This window comes from Garra rufa, chromosome 5 (assembly GCF_049309525.1).
Source record: "Garra rufa chromosome 5, GarRuf1.0, whole genome shotgun sequence".
NCBI lineage: Eukaryota > Metazoa > Chordata > Actinopteri > Cypriniformes > Cyprinidae > Garra > Garra rufa.
The window spans coordinates 35,481,493-35,505,132 of record NC_133365.1 but is presented as its reverse complement, the minus strand read 5'-3'; the positions used below and the strand labels follow the sequence as shown (position 1 = coordinate 35,505,132).

Below are 23,640 nucleotides of genomic sequence, written 5' to 3'. Positions count from 1 at the left end.
GTAACGTGAATGCGCAAGGCTTCCAGTGTAAAAGTGTAAAAACAGCTTGTCATGATGCTTAATATTGCAAACATTTCTTATCATAGTATTTCAACGTACTTTCAGCATATATTTGTAGAATTTCAAGCAAGTCACAGAAAGTTTTGACTGCAAAACACTGATCCAGTAGAATACCTGCATCTCGGCGTTGAGCTTTGGCATGGATACTGCACGTCCTTGGCCTTCAAGGCCGCCAGAGGTCATTGTGTTGGCACTGTTCTCCATCTGCATCATTTCTACTGACTCCTATTAAATGCACACAATTAGAGATTAAAAACACATTAAAGAAAGACATTGTATGTGTGTCAGAGAGAGTCAGCGTTTTTATTTACAGCACCTGGGCAGTGTTTGCATTTGAGGCATCCTCTGATTGACCTCTGGACATTGTCCGCTGTTTAGGCCGCTGGACCTCCTTGGACTTCTCTGAGGCCCAGGATGAAGATTCCTTTATTGTGTTGTCAAGACTGAGCATGAAATTTGACAGAATGTATTAGAGTCAATACACTTGTCCTGGCAAAGAGATTACTTCAAATGTGTACTGAATATAAATGCAGCAGGGATTTTGTGCTCACTGTGTGCGTCCGTTGTTAAGCGTGGTGGAGCTGGGTCTGATCTGAGCTTTAAACTCTGAGGCCGAATCTACACTGTTCATGGCCTGATCCTGGATGTGGGTTAATGGGAGAATAGGCTCTAAAAGAGCACTGACTTTATTCTTCAAAAAAAAAAAAAAAAAAAAGGAATCAAAACACATATTTACTACCATATATTTTCATTGTATGTCTATTTGTTATTTTACAGCTTGATAACTTTACTATTATTTTAAATGTGTTTTTATGTATTACCTGAGATCCAGGTCCTCCCTGTTCTCTCTGCTGCTGTTGCTGCATCTGAAGTCTTTTGGCTCTGTTTTGCTTGTAATAGTCAAAAATCATAAGAGCCGCATATACCTTGCCCACTGTAAGCTCATTGGCTGCAAAGAGACAAATGCACTTTAGTTAGGTGTTGTTTGGACATTCCACTGGTGACCACTAGATGTCGCTGTGTATTGTGGTTCAAGATGTTTGCACTTGGGTTCTGTTTAAATCAGTGGTTCTCAATTCCAATCTTCGTGTACCACCACTTGGTATCTCTTATCACTTCAGACGTTTGTTCTATTCTACCATAAGTGCAAATATCCCGTCATAGGATATTCCGCCATGATTCCAGTTCAAAGGGAGTGTATATGTTCCATTTAAAGTGCATTAAAGTGTGTGAGACATGAAATTGAATTGTATTTATTATTTGAATAGGTATATTATGTCACACTGTGTTAAATAAGAAAGATGCAAAATATGCAGAGTCATGGTACACGAGGACTAGAACTGAGAAACACTGGTTTAGATTATTCAAGTGTGTGTCTGTACCTTAGTGTTAGTCTTGTAATATGTGGATGCAAGTATTTGAGAGTATTTTTGTGGCAAAAGTAAGAAAGAATCTCCTGGGTGATGATTCATAATATGTTTACGTTTGTGTGGCGTGACTAGCAGGTCCATAGTCTTCTGAGACAGGTTTGGCCAGACTGTAGCGAGCTCTTTCTTCAGCTCAGCGTCTGACAGACGTTGGGCCACCATGCCTGTGGAGAAATTTATGAACACAGAGGAAAGAGGCTAATTAGATCTTATATATACACAAATCAGTTCACTATATTAGTGTTTCACAAATATTTTCAACATTTATTTTTTCATCTCCTGTAATATACTCGATTTTGCTAAGAAGCTAAGAGAATTTAGATATTAATACTATTTTAATCATAAGTATAGCTGCAAGCAGCAATTAAGGGCCCAAGCACTGCAGAAGCATGCATGGCATGCATCAGACCAACTGCAGCAATGAGTAATTGAAGCCGTTTTAAGATGATTTTGAAAATGGCTAATCATATACAACTGCTAGTAATATGATTTAATGGTTTATCATTTTATCATTTTTGACCAATAGATGTATTTAAATCGAGGTGTTGTGGGTTTCTGTGAGGTGACAATGGCACACTGAAAGTTTGTGTCAATATGTCAAAATCTTTGGAGAGATACAGCCTCAGATGAAGTTTGGCATCATACCTCAAAATTTGTTGCGGTGCTGTACAAAAACGGTTTTGTCTATCGACACAAAATCTATAACCTTTTGTCAGCACAGCCTAAAGATGATTGGAGTCGATTTTGGTGAAAATCGGATGAACAGTCTAGGACGAGTTTAAAAAAGTATGTTTTCAATATAAATCAAAATGGCAGACAGGAAATTTGGTAATCCGACTAAATTATCTTTGTTGTCAGCGTGACCCAAGGAATATTTTGAGACCATTTAAATTATAATAGGCTAATGCAATCAAAAAAAGTTTTTAGCACTTTTGGAAGTTTCATTATGATGGTTAATGAATGTTTCATTACTTTTGACCAATAGGTGGCGATGTTACAAAATTGATGTGGCGTGGTCAGTGTGACATGACGATGGCACATGCCAAGTTTGGTACCAATATGACAAAATTAACTAAAATGACTATGACCAATTATATTGCTTTTGACCAATAGGTGGCACAAAATTAACAAAATTGGTGTGGCGTGGACAGTGTGAGGTGACAATGGCACATGCAAACTTTTTGCAACCACGGTTTGAAGATAATGTATTAAAAATAATAGTCAAATTTGGTCGAAATCAGACAAACAGTTTAGGATGAGTTCGAAAAAGTAGATTTTCAACATAAATTAAAATGGCTGACAGGAAGTTCAGCCAACTCTGGCAAAATTGACTAAAATGACTATGGCCAATTATATTACTTTTGACCAATAGGTGGCGCAAAATTTACAAAATTGATGTGGCGTGGTCAGTGTGAGGTGACAATGGCACATGTAAAATTTGGTGTCGATATGTCAAAGCTTTGCAGACATGCAGTTTCAGGCACAGTTTGGCATCATTCATTGTTGCATTAAATAACCGTTTTGTATATCAACATGAAATCCATACGTTTTTGCCACCATGGTTTGAAGATAATCAATCGAGTCAAATTTGGTGAAAATCGGACGAATGGTCTAGGAAGAGTTAAAAAAAGTCACACATTTTCAACATAAATTAAAATGGTTTACAGGAAGTTCAGCCGATTATGGCAAAATTGGTATCTATGTTCTCGGCATGACCCAAAGACCAGTTTCATTACAATGGTTTCACCATTTTGGTCAAAATCAAACAAACTGCCTAGGATGAGTTTGAAAAAGTAGGTTTTTCGACCTATTAAAAATATTGTCCATTTATAAAAATACAAGTCCATTTGACTCAACATGAGCCAAGGAAACAGAGGAAATAAAAAGAAGGTTCAACAATTATTAGCATAAACATGAGTGAAATTTTGGACAAGTGGTGACGCTAGAAAGTTTGAGTTAGAGACACCAAACTTTCTATGGTTAATGCTGAAACTGTCCTCTATCTGTGTGTGAAATTCTCAAGCGGTTCTATGGGCTGCCATAGACTCAAGAGTGGAAGAAGAAGAAGAAGCTGAATATTAAGAACGCTAATGGATACAAAAGGTGCCATGGCACCTTCAGTGCTTGGCCCCTAATAATAATAATAATAATAGATTTTACTTTGCAATGCAAAACCCATCCAGTGCCAAACACTCGGAGAGATACAACAGATGCTACACACACCATCCCACACACACTGCTCTGATGAGTGAAAATGGCACTAGCAGCAGCAACAGAACACATCACACTGAATAAGTGAGTAGTTCTCTCTATAAGGCACTAATCACATTTGGAGTTATTTGGAAAAGTGAAACACAGATTCTTTAAGAAGAGAGGGAAGGTGAAACAATTATCTAAATGCTAATCTATACAATAACTACATACTCATTTAGATAATAAAAAGGGCACCAGACCTGATGCTAGTTTGATCTCCAAGGCTGTGCGGATCAGAGCCATCAGAGTAGAGGTAAAATGCACACTGTTGTCATCTGCAATGGGCATGTTCATTTTCACCAGCCGCTAGGGGAAGCCATGAGGTTCATTAGTGGGGTGAAAAACACTTTTCCAAATCAGCATCATCCAGAACAACCCAAAAACTCAAACAAAACTGTTTGTGTGCGTCTGAGATTAGACATGATTATTTAATATCCTTTTATTGATTCAATTCATGCATTCTAGCAATCAAGCAATACATATATTGGATCAGTCTGGTAATTCGCTAATGCAGAATCCTGTTCTAATCTTCAAGCACATAAACAGTTTTGTTCACATAAAGAATAGGAACATACAGAATCGAACATTCACATTCACTGCTATAGGCTACAATCCGCAACCAAAGTGCACTGGTGATAAACCGACACCGACTCGAGAGTGGAGAAAAGCATGTACACATAACCATGAGGGGCTTCAGAGGACATGGGAGCTCGACTCTGAGAGTTATTAATCAATAAAAGTGCAGCTAATAGCTGCTTTTAGATTTAAAACTTTCAAATAGTGACCAGTTGTGGCTTTTTAGAGCTGAAACAATGCTAAACACACCAGCAACTTTCAACTGAATCATTCTAACAACAGCTTTGTAAAAATAGTTTAAAAAATCATGTTTAAAAGGTCAATTGTGTAATTGAGTCGATTGAGTCTCCAAAATTACACACTTCACCTTTAAAGGTGCACTCAATACTACATTAGCAGTCAGTTCTGATTAATTTATTCTATAAGTAAAACTCTCCAATAATGGTGGAGTTACAGAGATAAAGTAAGTAGTATTTGGTTAGTTATGTGATCTCAAAATGGCCGCTGTGTAAAATAAAACAGCTTTTATTAGGGTGACTGCACATGATTTTAAACCTTTTTTTATCGATTATGTACGGTTACAACTTTTTAAGAGGAAACTGACCGAGTGCACCATTAAACATGACAACTCAGTTGTATCATGGGATGTACAGGCGTACAGTATGGTTTAGTGTGATTCATTATGAAGAGTTGAGCTCCCCTGAGCAAAGAGAGCATACATCTACTAGCATTAGCAGTGCAATAAAAACAAATCAGAATTAAAAAAAAAAAAAACAGGTGGACATTCTCACACACAGATATACATTCTCACATACTGCATACAAAGAAAGAGAGAGAAGGCTACAGGACAAAGAAAAGAGAGAGGAAATGGTCAAGTGGATGAAAGATAGACAGCACAAGCAAGACAAGGAGAAAAGTGAAAGACCGCCAAGATAGGAAGAGAGAGGTCAAGTGCAAAGTTCTCATGACTGAAAGCAACTTAGGTTACACACACACTGCTCCATGAAACAAGGGTGAGAGGGGGGACCTTTCCTATTCTAATATAACATGAAGGCTCTAAAAGAGGTCTTGGAGATAAATTTGGGGCCCTTAAGTGAATCCCAAAGACATAAAAACCCACAAAAAGAGCAATTGGGCACATTTTCTATGTAAACTGAGTTTACATAAACTATTTTGCATTTACAGTCCATATGATTGGTACAGAAAATCATTTTTACAATGTCGTGCACAAACCCTTACACAATGCAACTTATGGGGAAATTTTATGCACATGAAGTATGACCATAGATAAAATGACATTTAAGTCTCACTTATTATCATCATATTTAAACAACATAGGCTCAATGAAAATACATGCTTCTATCACATTTTTGCAAAACTAAAAAAAAAAAAAAAAACAATTACCTACTGTCTACCATTTCCAACTAAAATGACCACTACTTTTATTCCTTTTCACATAAAATGATTATAGGGCAGGTTATCGATCAATTCAGATTTATTGTCGCACGGTTTGTTTGCACAAAACCATGACCTTAAAACACTTTTATCATTATCATAATGTATCATTTGTAGACTAAAACATTTTGATATTATCCAGCTTGATATGTATGGTTTTTTGAAATAGTAAACTTGCTCATTAGCTCACCTGGTAAAGTGTTGCATTTTCGATATGGAGTGCTTATGAATCACATGAAAGCAAGCTTATATGGCATGGTTGCTTTAGCAAATGTGCTAACTAACTTTTTTTAAAGGGTACATCAGATGTAAAACTCACTTTTATTGTTTGCATATAAATATGTCTTAGCAGTTTGTGGATAAAACCAACCTAAAATTATAAAAATGCATTAAATTTTTTTTAATCTCCAAAAAACCTTCTTCCAAAACCTTCCAAAAAACAATCTTAATTATCAAGCTATGTTGATTTTCTGAGCAGTATGACATCATACTGCTCAGGCCCCGCCCACAATCACTGATAGACTGTCCCATATTAGCATATTTCCGCCATTAGCCAGTTGTACGCCTATTATTTTAGCACTACTCATCAGACATTTTATTTTCTAACTGCTACTATATGGTTTATTTTTAACTGTTTCGCATAAAACAGAATTTTAATGTCACTCACTGGACATTTCACTTTGATAGTGTCACAAAACATGCAAGAAGTAATGTAACGTCATTTTGCAAAAATGTCAAAACAGGCATGTATTTTCAAGGAGTCTGTGTTGTAGTTCAACATTAAATAAACTAAAGTTCTGCAGTCATACTCATCATTAGTCTGTGACCATCCCTAGATTACAAAGGAAGTGGAGGGAAGATTTGAATTAAAAAGGGAGAGAGGGAGGGACTACACCAAAAAGATTAGAGCGTGGGGAGAAACAAAACAAAACAAAAAAACGAGGGAAAACACTGCAAGAGCACAGAGATTGGCTGAAGTATAAGCCAATGGGAAGACAGTACGAGCAGGGAGAGGGGGGCATGTGAAGTTGAGCTACCTTGTAGGCGATTCGTGGAGGGCATTGCTTTCCCAAACCTAAAGGTGGGGACATGTGGAGCAGCATCTCATACATATCGAGGTACTTGATACGGCCACTTCACAGTGCAGACAACGCAAAAAACCCAAAATAAAGAAAAGGATGGGGGGTTAGAGAGACGGGAAGAGAAACAAGGGGGCAGAAAGTAAACCGAACAAGACGAAATGAAAAAGACAAAAACAAACAACAGACGACAAAAAAACAGAAATCTTTTGTTAATTAGATTTCCAAGAGTGTCATGGACAGGGATGCCATCCTGGCCTGCCAGGGTCAGAGATGGATCCCAAAGGTTAGAGGTCAGACGTGAGAGAGTTGATCCCTGATAAGGAGAGATGGAAGAGGTGAGTGAGATGGACACGAGGAGTGGATGGTGACAGAATGGCTGCATTGTTTGGAAGATGTCTGCATCTGCATGCTGAGACATCAGGGGGAGTTTCCTCTTTCAGTGCATGGAAACAAAGGTTTCAATGCCAGTTCTTTCAGTTATTTCATTTGAACGGTTGGTTGAGATAAAAATGCAAAAAACGTCATGCTTGATATTGTAACATTAGTGCCAAAACTGAATTGTGAATATGAGAAGTGTATATAAGTGCCATTAAAGGAGGTTTTAGCTTGATATGTGGCTTTGAAAGCTTTGTTTCCCATCCAGCATCATTAACCAAAGCCAGTCAAATCTGGTGGGGCAAGTGCTTGTGTGTAGGCAAGTCATTTGAGCACAGCCATTCAAGTTTAGGTCTCTGGGCGTTTGCACACAGAGGCCACACAATTGGAAGAAGTTGCTTGGGTTGCAAACCTTGTATGCTACCCTATTAGGGCAGTTCTTCCCTAAGCCAAGGGGGGGTGAGATAATTCGCAACAAATTGTACATATCCTTATAGGAAATCCGTCCGCTGCGGAAAGAACAAGCAAAACATGACACATACATGAAGAAAGCTTGGAGAGCATATTAGTGTTGTGGACAGAATGGACGCGGATAGGAGTACAAGATCCCATTCACATCCAGACCACGATTCTTACGGGCATTGTCTGGGAGATCTTCAATCACACTTTGTCATAGGGAATATTCTGCATTTCTCTCTTTTATTAATGTGGTCTAACCTTTGAGCCCTAACAGAATGACTCTTCTTCTCTCAACTGTTGCCAAACTCAGTTACTATATTTATCACAAGAGTAGGTCTCCATCTGGCGGGGGAGTACAGGCTGAAACATACCATGCGGCTGGGTCATACTCCGCCCACACTCGGATAAACTCATCCAGGTGGTGAGGCCCCAAGATGGAGGAGTCACGTGTCAGGTATTCAAAGTTGTCCATAATGACAGCCACAAACAGGTTCAACATCTGGAGAAAGTGGCAGGAGAAGAGAATCTGAAGGTCACTGAGCAGGAAAAACTGAATATATCTGAGAACATGGCATTCATTTAAAATTAGGGTTGGGTAAAAATTTAGATTTTCTGAATAATCACAGCTACTAGCTACTGCAACAGCACTCTGGCAAAATAAATAATTACAATCAATAAAATATTTTACCTTAGCCACGAATATGAGTAACGTGAGTAATGTGATGTAACGTCACATGAATTGTGAGTATATACTACAAAAATGTATTTCTAATGATTTGTTTAAGCAGGCTGCATACAAAAATAACATACAGTGTCCTCCACAAATAATGGCACCCTTGGTAAATATGAGCAAGGGCAGCTGTGGAAATAAATCTGCAATGCTTATCATTTTGATCTTTCGTTCAAAAAATTCACAAAATTCTGACATTTTATTAAAGTAAAACAATGGAAATTGGGGGGAAAATCTCATTATGAAATAAATGTTCTCTAGTTCATGTTGGCTACAATTATTGGCACCCTAGAAATTGAGTAAAATAGCTTTAAAGTATATTCCTATTCATATTTACATTTTTATTTAGCACTCCAGGGTGACTAAGCATGAAATTGTCTAGCCATGACTTACATTATAAATATGAATAATGAATAATAAATTCCCTTAAGGGCAAAAATGCTGTTTTTTCATGCACCTGTCAAGGTTGAGATTTTGGGCTTTTTTGTTTTTTCATAAAGTGTTTTTTCAGACTAGTTCAAAGAAAACATCCAAAAGACACTGTAAAGTGTTTTCTTTAATTGCACTTTATCTATTTGTGTCAATAGATTTCAATTACAAGACATATTTATAATAATAATATATAAATCTCCACTTCAGTAGCACTGACACATACCAAACATAAAATTTTTATTCCTATCTATATCCTGAATGTTTTTACAGAGGGATTTGTTCATATATAATTTGCTTAATTATATACAACATTTTATTCCCCCCAAAATTGTGAAAATATATTGTTTTCTGTCCGTTCTAAGTATTTTCTGAATTATGAAGTGACAAAATGAGTTACCCAAAATTTCCTCTGTAAAAACGTAAAAAAAAAGACAAATAAAATTAAACAAGAATGTTGAAACTTTATCCAGTGTTTAGATTTTTGTACTACAAATGTATGAAAATTAGCACATATTTCATTAAATTATGCCTCATTTGCATATTTAAATCTGTAATTTTAGAAAACTTGTAATACAAAAAATGTTTGCAATTATCAATGTAATCAGTCAACTGGGTAAGTGAGGCGATAACTATTAGTTAATTTTTTTTTACCCTATTCACCTGCAGTGTCTCGCCTTAATCAAAGAATATAGTTCTGATCTGCAGAACAAGTTTGCTGAGCTTCACAAAATAGAAAGTGGCTTTAAGAAAAGAGCTAAAGCATTGAAAATCCCCATTTCCATTTTAAGAAGTTCCAATCGACAAAAAGTGTTACAAATCTGCTTAGAAAAGGACGTGTGTCTATATCGTCCTAATGGACAGTGAGGAAGAAGGGGCTAGAAAGCCTAAAAAAAAACAAGTAGCCCCTACATCACCACATGCTGTTTAGTAGAGTTTCAAGTCAAAAATTTCAAAAATCCTCCTTGCTTCAAACAACAAACTCCAGAATACTCAGGTGTCAGATACGAATGGAACTTCAAACGGGACTGGCTTCTATGGTCGGATGAAACTAAAAACGAGCTTTTTGGCAGCAAACAGTCAGGATGGTTTTGATGCAAACAGATTAAAAGTACCCCATGCCCACAGTTAAATATACTGCTGGATCTTTAATGTTGTGGGCCTATTTTTTCTGCCTGAGATCCTGGAAATCTTGTTCAGATACATGGCATCATGGTTTCTATCAAAAACAAACAGATACAAAAATTTAAACCTGACTGCCTTTGTTGGAAATCTTATGATGGGTCATGGAGCTGGGAATCCAGAAGGATCTGGAGTTATTCTGTATGAAATAATAGACTCTGATCTCTTGCCAGGTGTTTTCCAAACTCTTCAGGTTTCATAGGAGAGCTGTTATCTTGGGGAAAATGGTGTTGCAATAATTGGGTGCCAATAATTGTGGCCAACGTGAACTAAAGAAAAACATTTATGTCATAATGAGATTTTCCCCCTATTTTCTATTGTTTTACTTCAATGTGTATTTTTTTCAGTGTGCTTTATAAATAAATGTGACTGACGGACTGAATAAATGAAAAATCCCCAATGAATCACAATTAAATTAAAACGTAACAAATCAGATTCAAATGAAGAGCTTGTAAATCAGATTCAGGAAATCTACATCACTACCCAGCCCTATTCCAAACATGACAGAATATTTCAGCATCATGTTCAGCCAGGTTTTTAGATTTAAGATAAACATCAAGCAGTTTTGCAGCAGTAGGATGTGACGACAGTAATGTGCTACAGTAATGATAAGCCTGCTTTGGCTGGTACGACTCTGAGCACTAACCAGGAAAGAACAGAGGAAAATGAAGGAGACAAAGTAGAAGTAGGCAAAGTCACTCCCGCACTCCTTTCCATGAATGCCTGAGCTCACATCACAGGTGCGCTCACTCAGACAGGACAGCATAATCTCATGCCAGGCTTCACCAGTGGCACTCCTGCAAAAGACACAATGATGAGCTGATCGAATAAATGCGGCATCTGCTCCTATTAAAAGCGGGAATGACTGTCAGAGAATATAACAGAGACCGGAGATGATGGGAAAAGTGCTGATATTTAAATTACAGTTGAGCCAGATTTCATTTATAACACTGTTGTCACACTGATGTGCTGTCTGCTCATGCCTCACAGCTCAAAGGAAGCTTCGAGGTAATGAACATAAGGGAAAGATGGAAATTTATTTATGAATTTCATTAGGAGATGTTTTTCTAGCAGTGTGGCTTATAGTCCAGATGGTACTTTAAAATTCAATCTGACCAAAAGGGGAGACCAGGGAGAGAAGGAGCACAGCAGACCAATGTAAACACAGCGATACCAAGTACTACAAATTATGGAGATGACTATTAGATAGATAGACAGATAGATGGATGATAGATAGCAGCTCTAAAGTTTGAGATCATACTAGGTTAGTGGTAGTTAGGCCTGCATTTTAATACTTTATACAGTAATATTTTCTGACTATGAAAGATCTTGATCAATTATAAATACAGCTCTCCATAAAATCCTAATTGCATTAGACAAATGTGCGCTATTAAAGTCGATTTCAATCAAAGTCTAAATATAGTGATCCGGCTAAATATAGTATTCAGAGGCCAAATTACAGACTCTAGAATCATATCTAATCTGCATCATATTGTGTCAGATTTTAAGACTTTAGATTCTGTTATAAAACTCCAAAAACCTCTCTAAGATTTCCTGCATTCTGAGGTGGCTTTGATTGTGGTAGTTAAAGAATATCAGGTGTGTGCAAACCTGAACAACAGCATTAGTGCTTGGAGGAAAGTGCGAAAGTTGTTGTGACGATTAATGGCGGTATCATCGTTCAACTCGATGTTCCCAAACACCTGCAATCACAATGTTATGTTAAATGCATGTATTTTAAAACTAACTTCAGACAGAATACATTTTTTAGATATTAGTTCACCTATAATAAAATACACAGGAGTACTGACTAATAGAAAACACTAAAAAAGCACTAAAATTCTATATACCTGCATTCCAATGATGGCGTAGATGAAAAACAGCATGGCGATTAGGAGGCAAACATAAGGCAGCGCCTGGAGACAAACATAAGGAAATTGTAACTTCTTTAAAAGAAAAAAAAAAACTTTTCCAACAAAGAATAACAAAACAGTCTAAATAGAGTTACCTTAAAAGACTGGACGAATGTCCAGAGCAGGATGCGAATGGTGTATCCTTGTCGGAGGAGTTTGACGAGTCTGGCTGCTCTGAAGAGCCTCAGGAAACTCAAGTTCAGCAGACGGTCCTGTGGGAACACGGGCTTGTCAATTTAAAAGTTAATTTCTCCTCATTTAATCCTTCAGCACTCTTTATTTCAACCCTCATATCTCTTAATAACATCCATTTGTATTTTCGGATCCTAAAACATGCAAGACAGTATTTTATAAGACCTTAATCTCTGAGACAATTTCTCGAATCCCATCACGCTGAACCTAAAATACTAGACTGCAATTATCTGTAGGTTTTTATTATGAGATTGATTAAGCTGATGTCATTCCTTAAAGGCAGGGTTTCCCAAACTGGAATTTGCAACTTCCTCGATATTCACGAGGGAATTAAACCGAGTTTGTGAGTTGATGCAAGCTAATAATTAAATCATAAAAATTTGGAAATTAAAATAATTTAAAATTAAAACAATCAAAATAAAACACTTATATTTTGTTTATCTGCATGTCATGTGACAATTAATCAACATCAGAGAAACGTGAAAATACAAATGTGTTGTTAAGTGACGGAAACGTTAACTTTAACATCTCAGGAAAAACTGAAGTAAATATTTTAGGTCAAAGAAATTTGGCAGACAAAAAAAAAGGTTTGGGAACCCCTGCATTAAGACATCCCGACTTTACCAGAAATTTCTACATTGGATTCAGTGTGAAAAATTCTTTGTGAAAAAATGGTCAAGTAGGATGTACTCTTGAATCAGTATCTTTTGTTAGTCCTGGAACAACAATACTGACAATCCAGACAATATTACTGGTTGGACCAACAAGGATGTCAATCTATTATAAGCATTAGTGAAAGATAATGACTTCAAACCAGACCTATTTACTAGGGCTAGGTTTGACACAAATTTCACGATTCGATTAGATTCTGATTCACAAGCTTGCAATTTGATTCGATTTCAGATTCTACATCAATTATTTTGCCTATAATTTGGGAAAGTACATGCCAAATTTTCTCAAGGAAAAAAAATCTCTAATGCTGTAAAAATAAAAGTTCCAGTACGTGACATATTGTTTACAAGCTGTTATATTGACACCTCTGCACGTGCACGGTTGAAACACTGGTTGAATTATTACATGAGACAGGGTGTGTATTTCAGTAAATTGTACTCTTTCTTTCTTTCTTAGAATTTATATTGTGCTGAAACTGGTATAAAAAGCAGAGGAGATCAGTTTCTGATTGTTTCTCTTGATCTGAGGCGCTACAACGATCTGTCACTCCGCATTAAACAGCGACAAAACAATGTTTGAAAACACAATAAAATGGACAGACTTTTTTATATCAAAAGTAACAAGGCACAAAGCTTACTGAGATTTATTGGATGGTAGGTGGCACTACAATGTTCTATTAATGAACTGAAAACAGGGTAGACTAATTGATTCTTGTGATTTAAGAATCTGTATTGTTTCGTAAAAATTTGAATCGATTAAAATCGAGAAATCTGTATTTTTACCCAGCCCTACTAATACTAAACATGGGGTGATTGTGAAAATGATGTTGCGTTATCTTCAGTAAAGAAGAACCTTATAATGAGCCATAGCTTTCTGCAATAGGAAGTGCTTTCAATCCCAGCAAGGTGGAACAGACATAAGTTCAAAGACAAGAGAGCAACTCACCGTAGTCTATACATGAAGATGTTAAATCGTGGCAGGAGCAAGCCAAGATTTGAGTGAAGACATTTAAGGAACACAGGAGAACAAGAACAGCCATCACACACAAATATAATTACAGAACAAACACAATTACCATCAGTAGTGTAGACAGTGACATGGACATCAAGACATACAGTATAATACAACATAAGACTTGTGAACATCATAAAGCACAAATCAGAGCGACAAACTAGCAAGCATTACCAAATAAATTTGGTTACTCTATTACTGTCATTTAATCTGGAAAAACAACACACAGCTCTCTGCCTTCTGTTTCTGAGCCACAGACAAAGCTGTGATGGGTATCCAGCTCATCATCAGTCATGTCTGGGCATTTCTTCTCAGCCTATCTCCGCTGTCTGGTATTACACTCAGTCTAGCTCTGAGACTCTCCTCTAATAGAGCTCAAACACAGAGCTCAGTGGTGCTCACTTACGTTAATCTCAGTGACTAAGATGTCAGTGATGCTGCCCAGCACAGTCACAAAGTCAAACACATTCCAGGCGTCTTTTAGGTAATTCTGAGAAGAAAGGAATTAGAGAGATAATTCAAGGACAGGCTTGAGAGGCTTACAATTTCACACTCTAACATAGGAACACTTTACTGTGCATTAAAGGATTAGTTCACCCAAAAAATGAATATTCTGTCATAATTTACTCGCCTTCATGTTGTTCCAAACCTGTGACCTTTTGGCAGAACGTCTTAAGCTGATCTTTTCCACAGTTATAAAGATGTTCCTGTTCCTCAAAAGTTTTATTTTTGGGTGAACTATTTCTTGAAGATGGCTTTTAAGTGCAGCTCATTTTGGATCAAGATGCATTATGTTGTTGAGGATATAAGTTGCGAAACTCACCAAGGGGCCAAAAGCAATAATCTTGAGAATACATTCCATTGAAAAGAGAGCAGTGAAAACGATGTTGAGATACTTGAGCATAGCTTCATAAGAGTCAGGCGCCCCGTGGAACTGCAGGTATAAGAAGATAAAGGGGAAATATTTGATTTATTCGAGTATCTTGTTTTATTTTGTTACAACAAATGACATAATGTTTTACAAGGAGCAATAAAATCAGCAGAAGTTTATTTAAAAATTATTCCTGTTCTGTGAATTTTCATTCCCTTGGTAAGCAGAGCGGGGTAATAACGGATTACAGTGGTGTGAAAAAGTGTTGCATGTTTGTCACATTTTAATGTTTCAGATCATCAAACAAATTAAGATATTATTCAAAGATAACACAAGTAAACACAACATGCAGTTTTTAAATGAAGGGTTTTTTATGAAGGGGAAAAAAACCTGTTAAAACATAACTGTGGTTTATCACACCTGTGTTCAGTTTCTCTAGCCACACCCAGGCCTGATTACTGCCACACCTGTTCGCAATCAAAAATCACTTAAATAGGACCTGCCTGACAAAGTGAAGTAGACCAAAAGATCCTCAAAAGCTACACATCATGTTGAGATCCAAAGAAATTCAGGAACAAATGAAAAAGAAAGTAATTAAGATCTATCAGTCTGGAAAAGGTTATAAAGCCATTTCAAACGCTTTGGGACTCGAGCGAACCACAGTGAGAGCCATTATCCACAAATGGCAAAAACATGGAACAGTGGTGAACCTCCCCAGGAGTGGCCGGCCGACCAAAATTAGCCCAGGAGCGCAGCGACAACTCATCCAAGAAGTCACAAAAGATACAACAACATCTAGAGAACTGCAGGCCTCTCTTGCCTCAGTGTTCATGACTCCACCGTAAGAAAGAGACTGGGCAAAAATGGCCTGCATGGCAGAGTTCCAAGACGAAAACCGCTGCTGAGCAAAAAAAAAAAAAAACAGTTTTGCCAGATCTTGATGATCCCCAAGACTTTTGGGAAAATACTCTGTGGATTGGCGAGATAAAAGTTGAACTATTTGGAAGGTGTGTGTCCCATTACATCTGGCGTAACAGCATTTAAGAAAAAGAACATCATACCAACAGTAAAATATGGTGGTGGTAGTGTGATAGTCTGGGGCTGTTTTGCTGCTTCTGGACCTGGAAGACTTGCTGTGACAAATGGAACCATGAATTCTGCTGTCTACCAAAAAATCCTGAAGGACAATGTTCGGCCATCTGTTCATGACCTCAAGCTGAAGCGAACTTGGGTTCTGCAGCAGAACAATGATCCAAAACACACCAGCAAATCCACCTCTGAATGGCTGAAGCAAAACAAAATGAAGACTTTGGAGTCCTGACCTGAATCCAATTGAGATGCCGTGGCATGACCTTAAAAAGGTGGTTCATGCTCGAAAACCCTCCAATGTGGCTGAATTACAACAATTCTGCCAAGATGAGTGGGCCAAAATTCCTGCACAGCGCTGTAACAGACTCACTGCAAGTTATAACATTAATATAATGTTTAATGCACTTCATGTTGTTAATAACAACAAATGGAAGATATTTTCTTACTCTGTGTATCTTATGTCAAAATGTAAAAGATTATCCTATTTAAATCAACATGTTAAACGAGTTAGGTCAAAAGTAATCTAAAAGTTGTTTGATTATATTACCTAAAATGTGTATGTAAAGGATTGTTACTAACTACAATTTTTTCATGTAATTCATCTATTATCAGTGTTGAATGTTGCTTAATATTTTTGTGGGAAATGACACTGGATTCTTGAACAAAGGAAAGTTAAAAAAAACAGCATTAATTTAAAACTGAATTAATGAAAGTTTGATAGCAGTCAAGTGACTCTCTTCAAGGACTCTACTGCTGCTAAAAGAAAAATGGCCAACTGACCTTCATCATAAGCACCACGGTGTTGAGAGCAATCATGATCATGATGGAGTACTCAAATGGTGGAGAGACCACAAACTTCCACAAGCGGTACTGAAAGGAGTACTGGTTCTGTGGCATATAGCGGGTCAGCGGTTTGGCATTGATAGCAAAGTCGATGCAGGCTCTCTGAAAGGAAAAACAGCCAAAGAGGAATTAATTCACAATAATACACAAACAGCTACTGTTATCCATCTTTATCTTTCAGAAAAGACTCTCTGCAGTCACATTCTCTCTCTCACAATCAAAACGAATCATATAAAGAGCAGTGACAACTGTGGAAGACAGTCTGTAACCTGTGGAGGAACAAGAAAATAGACCTCTAATGGCGCTGATATTTTTTGGCTGCATTGCTGTGATTGTTGATGATAAATGACTTCTCCTGAGGTCTGGGTTTTTACCACAGTTTGTGAGTCATGTTAGGCTGGCATATGGAGAGGGAGAGCGAAACAGCACAGGCTCTGCAGACGACTGGGCCTGTCTAATGGGGCCTCAGAGGAAATGGGACAGGAACATCTTGCTGACTGCTCTTCCGTGGGGCTGGCAGTCTCTGCGTGTGTCTTTAGTCACTGTGTGTCGATGTATGAATGTATACCTGTTTTTGAGAGTGTATTTAGGTGTGTATTGTCCGCCGCAGGCACGTGCATTAATCCTGTCACAGTTCCCTACCTGGACATCTGCAGCTGTAACTTTGGCTGGCTTCACTGTAGGTACCGTATCACATCACTAAACACTAAAAACACCTCCAGTGTTTGGAAGAGGAAGATTAATGTCTGTCACTGTATCTCTTAACATCAGCCTAAAAGTGGGAATCTTTTAGTTGAGATTTTGTTTAGATTCTTGGAGGGTCTAAAGACTTTTTAAGACACTTGTCTTTTTTTTTTTTTACTTTCCAACAAACTGCATTTTGCATTGTTTTAAATAAAAAAAATAATTAAACCAGTCTTGAAATCATGCTAATATGCTGATATGCTGTTCAAGAAACATTTTATAAAATTAACATTCTCTTAATTTTTTTTCTCTGGTATAACTGCACGTGATATGAAAACTTTGAGACAAAATTACAATATTGTCTTTTTTATGTCATATGCCAAGCACTTTTTACCACAAAGCTAATTGCGAATGAACTATAAAACTACATTATATATAAATACAATATTCAGTTATACCTCATTCTTCTCCAGACTGCACTCTGACAAGGCCTTATCACCCTGTTCCTGGAATGTGATGATTATCAAGGCCACGAAAATGTTGACGAAGAAGAAGGGGAAGACCACAAAGTAGACCACGTAGAAGATGGACATCTCCATGCGGTAGCCCGGACTGGGACCCTGGTCCTCAAAAGTTGCATCTACAGAATGTTTCAAAACCCTGTACACAGACAACATTATACCATTACACCTCATATAGTTTAAGATAATAAAGTGCCTTGTGGGAGAGAAAAGACTAATCACAACTGGTCTCAACCTAAAGCATTTTATACAGTTGCTCCAGAAGGAAAAACCATGCATTAAGAGTCAGGGGGTTAAAACTTTTTGAAGATCAGGGTAAATTTAACTTATTTTGACTTTTGGGAAACATGTAACTATCTTCTGTAGCCTCTGAATAGCAGTACTAAATGAAAAAGATGATATTTAGGCAAAATGAGAAAAATATACACATCTCCATTCTTTTCAAAACTTTACACCCCCAGCTCTAATCGCATGTTTTTTTTTCCCTTTTGGAGCATCCGTGAGCATTTGAACCTTCTGTAATAGTTGCATATGAGTCCCTCAGTTGTCCTCAGTGGGAAAAGATGGATCTCAAAATCATAAAGTAATTGTTGGAAAGGGTTCAAATACACAAAAATGCTGGAAAGCCAAAGATTTGTGGGACTTGAAGGATTTTTCTGAAGAACAGCAGCTGTGGATCATTCAGGTAACAACACAGTATTATGAATCAAGGGGGTGTAAACTTTTGAACGGGGTCATTTTTATAAATTCAACTATTATTAACATCTTGTATGTAAAATATCTTATTCAGGTCAGTACTAAATAAACAATAACATGCATTTTGTATGATCCCTCGTATTTTGGTAAAATAATTTACATTTTGCAGATTCATAAAGGGAATGTACACTTTTGACCTTAACTGTATATCATGCATTGCTGAATTACTAAATACATTAAAATAATTCATTTAAAAGATTAAATTCTGAGAGGAAACAGAATTACACAGCAGATGCAGAACACTGACCCCAACAAGCTTGTGAACAACTAAATAAATAAAAGAAATCAATAAAAAAGAAATAAATCACAGACAATTACAACACTTTTCCAGTGCATTCATGACTTTAGCTGTGGGTTTTGGGCTGATGCTGATCCATGAACGTCTGCCTAGTCTGCCTCCTGAGAGCTGTGCTCTACCAGTATCACACAGCCTCAAAGAGCACCACTTCAAACTGATTACAGCCTTTAAAGTGAGAGAATAAAAGACCACTGCGGGGTCAGATGACACAAGGGAAGTGTTTGAAGGGGACAGAAGCTTTGGATTTCAAATCCCTACAAAAACATACTGAATAGCAAACAATTATACTGTATATAAAGCTAAATATCTGTGATATAAATGTAACTGGGTTATGCGCAACAAACTTCTGTATTGTGTAAAACATGTCATTCTGCTTCTGGTTCAGGTCTTTTGTATTCATTACATATAAAGCTGTTTTCAAGATACCTTCAAAGGAGATACCAAAGATTATTCAAACTAATGACCATGACATATGCAGATTGATATCTAAAAGTTTTTCTAGGGTGTTCAGACTAATACAATTAGAGATACATAAAAAAATGTCCTGGCTCTTCCAAGGTTTATAATGGCAGTGAATGGGCGTTTTTGTTCAACAGTCCAAAAAAGTCCAATAAAGTGCATTCATCCATAATAATAAATATGGATATTTTTCTTACAAAAAAACATTGATTCGCCACAGGAAGCCTTTATTCACCCCCCAGAGCCATGTGAGGCACTTTTTATTATGGATGGATGCGCTTTATTGGACTTCTATTGGACTGTTGAACAAAAACACTCATTCACTGGCATTATATAAAGCTTGGAAGAGCCAGGACATTTTTAATATAACTCAGATTGGATTTGTCTGAACGAAAAAAGTCATATACATCTAGGCTGCCTTGAGGGTGAGTAAATCATGGGCTAATTTTCATTTTTGGGTGAACTAAAGCTTTAAAAGTCCATAGATACCACCATCAGTTCCTACTGCTATTACCACTTTCTCCAACAAGAGGATGAGACCTATTTTCCAATTTGGTCATGTGATGTTTGGCTTATACCCCATTAGGGACAATTTCACATGTCTGCTGACTTACGTTGGCCAGCCCTCTCCAGTAGAAACGGTGAAGAGCGTGAGAAACGCCCACAGCACATTGTCGTATTGGAACTCGTATTTCCTCCACTCCCTGGGCTGGGCCGCCACTTCATCCTTATCATAATCCAAGAACAGCCCCCTAATAAGTACAAAAACCATGACAGAAAGAGCAAATAAAAAGATAAACCCATTCAGGATGTCAATTTTCAGAACACTAGTTACAGTAGATTAAACCTGGTGCTTATTTTATGACTTCAAGGAATAATTTCATAGAAATCATTGACAAAGAACAGAAGGGAAAGTATTTCAAAGCTGAATATAATTAGAAAAATGTACATTCACTCCAGAAATTTTAACTATTTTCCCAAATTTATATGGTTTGTTAAGTGTTCCATAGTTCTGAGACCCTCATTATCCCACTATTTCTACACAGACTTTTGCATGGATTTGGATAGCACAGCTGTATGCCTGCAGGGGGGGCTGCAGGTGTGAGATAATCAGCCCCTACTCTATGCTCCTGTATTAATCCAACTCTACCTGCAGTCTTTCTCCAGGCCTTTGGACTCATCTGTGCAGTAGAAAAACTTGCCCTTGAAGAGCTGCACAGCAATGACAGCGAAGATGAACATGAACAGGATGTAGACAATGAGGATATTCAACACGTTCTTCAGGGAGTTCACCACACAGTCGAACACCGCCTAAGAGAGAGCAGACACACATACAAATACACTCTGGTTCATTACCAATCAACTAGAGTCATAAAGCTGCATTTCACAGATCTTGAGAATCAACAGATACAAGTCTGCGCACTCAATCTGTCACAACTGAGAGTAATTAATTTCTAATTATCCCCACCTGTATGGCTCACAGGTGTTTGGGAAGCTGTAGGAACACAGCAGTTCCACTGTGAGGAACACAGCAGGCATCCATGATCATGGGCGACAGGGATTGGCGATACCACAACATTTATTTTTGATATGACGCCTATGAAGTACTAATAGAGGGTTTGCACTTACGTCACGATTTGGTCAGTTACCCGGATGTGCGGCCATATTGGCGATACTTGGATGTAAACAACAGCATTGATTGCACGGTTAATGCTGTCTAAACCACAAAAAAAACTGCTGAATCATGTAGAGAAGGACTTAGTAAGCAGGAAAGTACCCTTTGTTCCTTGTTTTTTGTACTCTTTTCCTTGATTTCTTATAACTTTTGGCAGTCTATAGTACTCCAAAAGTTTTTCCCAGTCCGACTAATTAGTACAGCCCAAAACATGACAATTTTCAGTAGAAATAATCAACAAAATATGTGAGTTTCATTTGGTTCAGTGGCATTGTTTACATTCAGTGCTGCCAATGTGGCCGAATGATGTCACATCATGAAAACACTTTACTGTGTTGATTTTAACAACTGATTTCTCCACTGAATAGAAAGGTTTTGCAATTTCGGAGAATAAAATGTTAAAAAAAAAATTACAATAAACCTGTCTAATTTCAAATAAAATATTTTAAACACATTTAGACCACTTAACTTAGTGATTGTAATTGGGTTGACTTTAAACCAGCAAAACAAAACATGTTCTCATACCAAATTACCTACCCCTGCCTTCACAACTGTTTTTGTGATTTGAGTGATTTCTGAATCATGTAACACTGGAGACTAAAGGCCTGTTCACACCAAGGACAATAACTATAAAGATACAGATATAGTTCTAAAAATCATTGTCAGTATTATAGCTATAATGATAAAGGCACAGAGAAACGACAGAGTTGGAATCACTTTCAGAACAATTTTTTCCAGCTGATGAACAATAAAAACATTGACAGCCAATAAAAATCAATCCTGCTGTCGCAAGCTCGAGAAAAGCATACAAGTATGCGCTTAAAATAAATACACAATATTATGTGCTGATGTGGATGCTAAAATAGTTATCTTTATAGTTATCATTCTTGGTGTGAACAGGTTTTAAGAGATTTCATTCAGAAACATATACAGTGCCTTGCAAAATTATTCATGCCCCATCGCTTGTTTTCACATTTTGTTATGTTGCTGCCTTATGTTAAACTGCTTTAAATTACTTTTTTCCCCACATCAATCTACACTCCCTACTCCATAATGTCAAAGAAACTTGGTTTTTAACATTTGTGCAAATTTATTAAAAATAAAAAACTGAAAAGATCCCGTTGCATAAGCAGGCCCGGTTCTACGGGGGTGCTTGAGGGTGCTAAGCACCCTCAAACGAAATCAATAGCACCCTCACTTAAAGCTGTAATAATGTTATTTTATTGCAGATTTAGATAACAATCCAGTGCATAATCGTTAAAAAAAACGATTTATTTTTCTGCTGTAAGCATTAACAATGCCCTACCATATTGTAATGCATCAAAGCAGTCAATTAGAGCGTTGCATTTCAGCCCCGGCCGACTGGCCAACTTTTTTACACCTCTAGTTGCTGGGCTTCAGGCCAATTTTCACGTCAAAGATCAGAGGCGGGCGGGCACCGGTTTCTCCTTATTTTAATATTTTAGACATCCATAAATTATGGTGAAGAAAAAAATTCCGCGCTGGTGGAAACAACAGGAGACTTCACTTTTGCTTTCACTTTCGAGACCGTTACGGACGGCAGCGCAGCTGGAACAGATCCGCGCTCAAGCACACAATATGCTGAAAATTGCCACAAAGATAAATAAATAACACTGAATGTGTCGGGCCGGAAAGAGTAAAGCTTATTTAAATTATATGTTAATAAACTAGTGTATTCTGAGTCAGTGTAACACAAATCCTTTTTGGATGCGCCTTTAGAGAGAAATTTATCTTTACGGATTACATAATGAGAGAGTTTTTGTTTTCTATTTGTTTTATTTCGTTAAGTAATAATGTAAAACTATTTTATACGTTTTGTTAAGTGCACACAAATAAAAGTACGCTACACCGACCCTTTACAGTACCGAATGATGTATTACTCTTACCTTTGTGAGCAAAAATGACAGATCATTTTAAATTGCTTCCACTGAAAAAAATGCACTGGCGCCCATGTCCTGCGTCTTTAGCTTCCACTCTCTGCATAAACTATTGGATATGCGCCTAAATACCGCACATTTATATAGGTTTAACGTTTAAACTAACATTGTTTTATACTTGAACTATTTTATATCTATAGATTTTAGGCAAATCATGATGATTTGAGTAGGCAAACTGATCAAACAGACAGTCTACCGCTGGGCGCTGTTCGTTAAAAATAATAATACAATAAATAAAAAAACCTTATATTTACGAACAAATATGCTCCAAGCGGTTTTTCTAAATTAACTTAAAAATAAAACGAAACTAATTATAATCAATTTGCCATTACATACCAAACTTAAGTATTTTAATTTTAAAATCTGGCTCAGGACGCGCGACATAGACCGGCTCCAGAATTAAATCGCTGAGGCTGCTTTCACATTTATATTTTTGCCCCGTACATTACTTTGATATCACTGTGTTAGTCACTGCTATTTCGAGAATGAATCCAGCATAAATATGCAGATGTAATTCCCTAAACATGGCAGCGTGTATGTGTCCGAAAAAAGACAGTTTCATACAAATTCTGAATGGACTGTAGCCTGGAAAGTGTAGGCTACAATACGCGGTCCCTTTATTATCATCACTAAAAGCACTGAATTTATAGAGATCTCACAAAATTCCGTT

The 23,640-nt window shown here is 37.2% G+C and overlaps 1 protein-coding gene across 1 annotated transcript in view; it reads right to left on the bottom strand.

The window, feature by feature from the left end:
* The window catches only part of cacna1ba (calcium channel, voltage-dependent, N type, alpha 1B subunit, a), a 210,553-nt gene that overhangs the window by 10,572 nt on the left and 176,341 nt on the right, over positions 1-23,640 (bottom strand). Inside the window, exons 30-48 of the mRNA XM_073839905.1 lie at positions 20,488-20,648; positions 19,952-20,089; positions 17,762-17,963; positions 16,557-16,721; positions 14,640-14,750; positions 14,223-14,306; positions 13,751-13,756; positions 12,037-12,153; positions 11,879-11,944; positions 11,640-11,731; positions 10,675-10,825; positions 8,059-8,186; positions 6,809-6,905; positions 3,941-4,046; positions 1,544-1,651; positions 882-1,009; positions 612-751; positions 377-503; positions 175-285 (exon numbers count right to left, since the gene is read on the bottom strand). Of these exons, the coding sequence (XP_073696006.1) occupies positions 175-285; positions 377-503; positions 612-751; positions 882-1,009; positions 1,544-1,651; positions 3,941-4,046; positions 6,809-6,905; positions 8,059-8,186; positions 10,675-10,825; positions 11,640-11,731; positions 11,879-11,944; positions 12,037-12,153; positions 13,751-13,756; positions 14,223-14,306; positions 14,640-14,750; positions 16,557-16,721; positions 17,762-17,963; positions 19,952-20,089; positions 20,488-20,648 (2,238 nt within the window). The remainder of the gene's footprint in view (positions 1-174; positions 286-376; positions 504-611; positions 752-881; positions 1,010-1,543; positions 1,652-3,940; positions 4,047-6,808; positions 6,906-8,058; positions 8,187-10,674; positions 10,826-11,639; positions 11,732-11,878; positions 11,945-12,036; positions 12,154-13,750; positions 13,757-14,222; positions 14,307-14,639; positions 14,751-16,556; positions 16,722-17,761; positions 17,964-19,951; positions 20,090-20,487; positions 20,649-23,640) is intronic.